This window comes from Onychomys torridus, chromosome 13, assembly GCF_903995425.1.
Source record: "Onychomys torridus chromosome 13, mOncTor1.1, whole genome shotgun sequence".
Taxonomy (NCBI): Eukaryota; Metazoa; Chordata; class Mammalia; order Rodentia; family Cricetidae; genus Onychomys; species Onychomys torridus.
In genome coordinates, this window is record NC_050455.1 from 33,368,538 (window position 1) to 33,375,038 (window position 6,501).

The following is a 6,501-nucleotide window of genomic DNA, read 5'->3' on the forward strand; positions in this document are numbered from 1 at the left end:
GGAGTCCCACAAGAAGACAAAGCTACACAACTGTAACATATACAGAGGGTCTAGGTCAGACCCATGCAAGTTCCTTGGTTGTCAGTACAGTCTCTATGAGCCCCTATAAACCCAGGTTAGTTGATTCTGTGGGGTTTTCTTGAGGTATCCTTGACCCAACTGACTCCTGAAGTCCTTTCTTCCCCTCTTCTGAAAGATTTCTGAGGCATGCCTAATATTTAGACATGGGTGATGGGGGAATATCTTTTTGTATGTTGCAAATATGTGTTGCTCTGATTGGTTTATAAATACAGCCGTTTGGTCTATGAAAAGCAGTTTAGAGGCAGGTGGAAAATTCAAAGAGAGAGACAGGAAGAAGGCTGGAAGAGATGCCAGTGAGCCAACCTAGGAGCAACATGTAATGGGATGCAGGTAAAGCCATGGAACATGTGGCGATACATAGATTAATAGTTATGGGCTCATTTAAAATATAAGAGCTAGCTATCAAAAGGCTTGAGCCATGGCCATGCAGCTATAATTAATATAAAACTCTGTGTGTTTACTTGGGGAACACAAGTAGGAGAGATTTGTCCCAACTGCCAGCAGGCCAGAACATAGGAAATCTTCTAGTTATACATCGGTCTCTGCATCTGTTTCTATTAGTTGCTGGATGAAGCCTCTCTGATGACAATTGGGATAGGTAACAATTTATGAGTAAACAGAATATCATTAGGAATCATTTCACTGATTTTTTCCCAGTTGTGATTGGTTTTATCCTAGGTCCCTGGACTATCCAGCCTCTGATTCCTGGACTTCCAGACAGTGTCAGGGGTGAGTTCACTCTTGTGGCATGGGTCTTAAGCTGGACCAGTCATTGGTTGGCCACTCCCACAATTTCTGTGTTGCCTATGTCCCAGCACATCTTCTAGGCAGAACAAATTGTAGGCAAAGGGTTATGCGGCTGGTTTGATGTCCCAATCCCTCCACTGGAAGTCTTGCCTGTTTACAGAAGTTGGAGAGCAGTTGAGGGGTTGGTTCTTTGGGGTGGGGGGTGCCACCCAGCTCCCAAATAAATCACACACAGAGGCTTATACTTAATTATAAATGCCCAGCCTTACTTTGACTTGTTGCTTGCAAGCATTACTTATTTCTTAAATCACCCTTATGCCTCTGGGCTTTTCCTATTCTTTTACTTTGGAAAATTTTACTCTTACTCCATGGCTTACTGTGTGTCTGGCCCCTGGAGTCCTCCTCTTCTCTGGCTACTTCTTTTTCTATTCTCCCACATTTCTCCCTCTGTATATTTTCTCTGCTTGCCAGCCCCACTTATCCATTCTCCTGCCTTGAACTGGTTGTTCTTTATTAGACCATCAGGTGTTTTAGACAGGCACAGTTGCACACCTTCACAGTGTTAAACAAATGCAACATAAACCAAAGCAGCACAGCTTAAAATAATGTTCCCCAACTATGGACAGTTCAGGTTCTAGAATCTGCATTGCTACAAGTCTTAGCTAGCAATAGTGGAGAGGGTGCCTGAACTGGTGTATCCCAATAATCAGACAGATGAATATCCTATCATCATAGAGCCATCATCTAGTAACTGATGGAAGCAAATACAGAGATCCACAGCCAAGCACCAGGCTGAGCTCCAGGAGTTCAATTGAAGTAAGAAAAGAGGGATTCTATGAGCAAGGGGCATCAAGATAATGAGGGGGAAGCCTACAGAGACATCAAACCAAACTAATGGGAACTCACAAACTTTAGACCAAAGCTATGGAGCCTCCATGAGACTGGACTAGGCCCTCTGCATAAGCAAGACAGTTATGTACATAAGCTTGATTTGCTTAAGATGCCCCACTGATAGTAGGATCAGGACCTATCCCTAGTGCATGATCTGGCTTTTTGGAGCCTAAAACCTATGGTGGGATAACTTGCACATCCTTGATGCAGGAGGAGGATCTTGAACCTGCCTCTACTGAATGGACCAGTCTCTGTTGACTTCCCATGGGAGGTTTTACCTTGTTGGAGGAGGCAATAGGGGACTGGTTGGGGAGAGGAGACTGGAGGGGAGAAAGGAGGGAAGAGAAGAGCATATGTGGTTGGTATGTTAAAATGAATAAATAATTCCTTAATTTAAAAAAGGGGAAAAGATTTTTATTAAGAACTACAACTAAGATATTGATTGTTTTAAATTGTCAGTTTACAGAATGTAGATATTAAAATTTTAGATTCTTAGGTGTCATTAAATAGCTGACTACAGAAGGTAAAACATTGAAATCCCAGGATCCCAGAAGTGAAAAGAGCAGTGACAGCCCAGCCTACTATCCTGTGTCCTACACAGATTCACCCAATCTTCTAGGACTATGAGAACCTGATGACAAAAATCTCCAATCCACTGCAGACTTCAGGTCAAAACTGTGATCATAATAAGATCCATAAGAAGATGTAGCTCCATCGAAAACTCAGCATTTACCATAATGTGCCAAATTAATGGAACCACTGCTTTCTCTGTAAAGAAAAAATAAAAGAAGTCAAAAATGTTTAAAGAAATTATTGAAAGAATACATCAAACTCTTTGGGAAGTGTATCATGTAATTTTCTACAGGAAAAGATTGAACTGTGAACATTAATTTCTCCTTCTACAAGGAACTAAACCCTGACAGCTCCCAGCCTCTGCACACTTCCACCTATGGGTTTACTGGATCCCTTCTATGTCTTGGAGCTTGCTCAGACCCAAAATTGAAAAGAATTTGAAACTGTTACTAGGCCTTGGAAACGGCATGGCAATTAGAGGATTATTAAGTAGAAAAGCTATTCAGAAGATGTGATCTAAAATAGCAGAAGAAGTATTTCTACATGAGACACAGCTATCTGATTACAGGGCAGAAAGGACAGGGATATTGGAGGGAGGTATCCTAGAACGTCCTGTGGCACAGAATCTTTTATGGAGTTCAGGGGATAAGAGGATCCCCCCAGGGAGTTTCTTTCTAGCATGATAGATTGCAGACTGTAGCAGAGATGTATCAGGGCTTTGGAATTATATCATAATATTTACACATCTGCAATTAGTAATTCCCAATCATTTAAGTTAACTGATTTGTTTGTTTGTTCAATGTTAAACACAACTATATTCTTTAGTCCTAATACAAAAGCCACTTTTATAACTCACAATATTAAAGGGAGATATGTATGTTGCTTTGTTTTTCATAGCACATTGGTTTGGTAGGGTCATGTTTTCTGTGTATTATGAGCATGGGCATCAATAATGCAAACCTAAAATTTTGCTACTAAATGTGCATTAATTGTGAAGAACTTGTATTTATTATTTATATTCTTACCTGTATGCAATACAGAAAGCGCATTTGTTGAAATAAGTATGACCATTGGTTCCACAGACTGGATAAAACTCTCTGGTACAAATTCCTAGAGGACTATACATTCCACATACTGTCTGAAATACACAAAGATAACAGAAATATATGAGACAATGGGCTATTGTAGAAAATGTTCTTCACTCTTAGTCGCTAATGTCATACACAAGAGTTTAAATATAATCTAAAGGACATATAACACATATAAAACATGTGAAAATAATTATCATATTTTTAGTTTGTAAGCCTCTACTAATAAGAGCACCACACAGCTAGTGTAACATGATCTTGTAAAGCAGCCAACTCACATTGTAACATCTGTGATTCCTCACCACACAACATTCCCTTCATCCCTCATCACATATTTTATTGATTATTCTCTTATTCCTCTGTAAATTCTCTGCAATTTGATGCACATATTTATGGCATATTTACATGTCAATACATCTCATTTATGTGTGTGTTCATAAACACACATTTGTAATTTTCAATATTTTGGTAATTTATACAAAGAAAACAATACTATATATTATGTGCACGTGACTGACTCTTTACACATCATTCTGACACATATATGCCACAGATATAGAGTTATGTACAATTCATTTATTTTCAAATTTAACATTATTTTCAATTGTAACTTTCTACCATGTGAGTAAGTTAATGGTAAGTTAACTATTGAGCTGTCCCCACTGGCTATATAGATATTGAATTATACATCTGATTGCCAATGGCCGGAATTTGGGATTCAGATACTCATTGTTGCGTCTTATATCAATAATAAGTTGCCTTATATTTCTGGACTGGTGTTTTATTGAATTAAATATGCCATTTTTAATGTTTGAAGAGTTTATTTTCTTTGATAGATTTCACATATTGCTTCATTTATAAAAAAGAAAACTTTACATTTTAAATTTCCATATAAAATAATAGTAACTTACTGGTGTCCTGTAAAATGCTGGATTTATAAAGGAACTTCCTGAAAACAGATCAGAGAAGACAGTTAAAATTGTATAAAAATGACCCTGTCCAAACTGCTTATGGGGAGAAGTACATGCATGTAAATGTAGCAGATATTAATGTAAATTACCTACTGCTCTAAGTAATAAAAAAGGATTTATGGCAGTAGTAAAAAATTAACTAAAAATACATGCAAATCTACACAATTCTGATTTCCAAATATATATAGCTTTGTGAAAAGTAGTACTTTATACTAGTCTCCTACATAAAAGTATCATGTTCCATTTGTTAATAGATCTGGGTTTATTAACATTATATAAATTTTAAGTGAAATATCTTGGCTCAGAATTCAAAATATCTTCCATGTATTCACTTAAGTTGGAAAAAATTAATCAGCTGTAATTTCAAGGTTCTAGGTAACGTTTCACAAGTCCTCACTTTGAAGTTCAACTGCCAGTCTTGAAACTGACTGAGGATAAAACACTCTCTAACATAGGTCTTGACTTAGAGGGCCTCAGGCTGTCAAACAAATTAGATTTTTAAAGAATGGCATATTTAAAGACATTATTCTTTCCTTGACTTTGCATTTACCAATAGAACTTAGTTAATAATCTTAAGTACAAATTAGCAAAGACTGAAAGTCTGCACAGCCTGTTTTAATCCACTGCTCCCTTAAAACTTCTCCAGTGTGGACTAGTTAGAAAAAGCAACCCATCACTCCAATTTTAGAGACATTTGTAAAATGACCATTTAAGGACTACAACCCCAGTAAGACAAGCTCATTCATTCTTATGTGGTTTTTCAGAGTTTGGGCCTCCCTGATTTTTTTAGAATATCTTTAAGGTTCTCATGCAGGACAGGAAGATGTACTCACCAGAAAAAAGAAGAAATGACAAGATGATGTATGTAACTCTTGAGAAGACCAACATTTTATGGAAGATATGGTGAACAGGGTACTTTGGACAGCAAATGAAAACAACCAGGGGTCAGTGACAGAGTTTCTTGATTTTGAGGAAATAGTTCTATCCACCCAGTTTCCTTACTAAGATAATATTCACTTTCATCTGTTTTCTAAAATATGATTCAAAATGGTCATGAAACATAATCACAGAAGACCACCCAGAGATTAAAAATAGATAACACATGGATGATACATATATACACACATACATACATACATATATACATACATACATACATACATACATACATTTATATATAGATGATAGATAGATGATGATCTTAGATAGATAGATAGATAGATAGATAGATAGATAGATAGATAGATAGACAGATGATAGATAGTTGATAGATGATTGATAGACAGGCATACAGACATACATACAGACAGACAGGTAGATAGATGGATAGATAGATAGATAGATAGATAGATAGATAGATAGATAGATAGATGGATGATGGTGCTAGATAGATAGATAGACAGGTAGATAGGTAGATGATAGATACATAGATAAATGATAGATAGATAGATAGATAGATAGATAGATAGATAGATAGACAGACAACAAAGTAGAGTGGGAAAATACTAAGAGAGAGGACATCAGCTAATGTGTGTTTGAGAGAGAGGAAAGAGATGGGGAGGAAAAGAAGACATTTAAATCTATATTTTCAAAAAAAGCCTCCAGGTCATTATTTTAGGAAGGACATTAACCTGGAGAAGACCTCACACAAGGATGTCTCACTGGGAGCCCTACTTGACCTACTTCACACAAAGAGATATTTGGTTAAGGATGACAGTTCAGAGACTGTAAACTATTCAATCCAATGTTCACTTTTATTTCCTCAATCAGAACCTTCCAGTGAAGTCTCCAATTTGCCTATGAGCGGTGAGCTTTATGAGCTAAGAGAATTGCACAGGAAAAATAAAACACAGAGGCGTCCTGCATTCTTCCTGGAAGTTGTAAAGCAAGTCATGAGTGAAGCCTATCAAATAGTTCTTGGTAGATATATTCTTGGCAGCAGACACAGGGACAATTTGTCCTCATGAACTCGTAAGCACTAAACAATGAAAGTTCTCATTTATTCTAGAAAAGGAAAATATATAAATCTTTCCAAATGAACTAGTTGTTAGAGGAAAAGAGAATCAATGAGGAAAATGAGTTGGTCAATGACATTTAGACATGAGCATAGGTTACTAAATGTTTGTAAATAAATATATGATAGAATCATG

At 36.8% G+C, this 6,501-nt stretch overlaps 1 protein-coding gene across 1 annotated transcript; it reads right to left on the reverse strand.

Annotated features, from left to right (window-relative positions):
- Positions 1-2,441: 2,441 nt before the first annotated feature.
- LOC118594526 (ovomucoid-like) lies at positions 2,442-5,239 on the reverse strand. Its single transcript, XM_036204482.1, has 4 exons — positions 5,185-5,239; positions 4,292-4,329; positions 3,318-3,430; positions 2,442-2,487 (listed from the first exon to the last, which is right to left on the reverse strand). The coding sequence occupies exons 1-4, from the start codon at positions 5,237-5,239 to the stop codon at positions 2,442-2,444; spliced, it is 252 nt and encodes an 83-aa protein (XP_036060375.1).
- Positions 5,240-6,501: the final 1,262 nt, after the last annotated feature.

Excerpts from the sequence above, each read along its gene's own strand:
- LOC118594526 (XM_036204482.1), bottom strand. The coding sequence starts at position 5,239 with ATGTTGGTCTTCTCAAGAGTTACATACATCATCTTGTCATTTCTTCTT. Across the intron at positions 4,330-5,184 it reads GTCATTTCTTCTTTTTTCTG|GAAGTTCCTTTATAAATCCA; the intron begins GTGAGTACATCT and ends ATCTGTTTTCAG. Across the intron at positions 3,431-4,291 it reads CAGCATTTTACAGGACACCA|ACAGTATGTGGAATGTATAG; the intron begins GTAAGTTACTAT and ends TGTGTATTTCAG.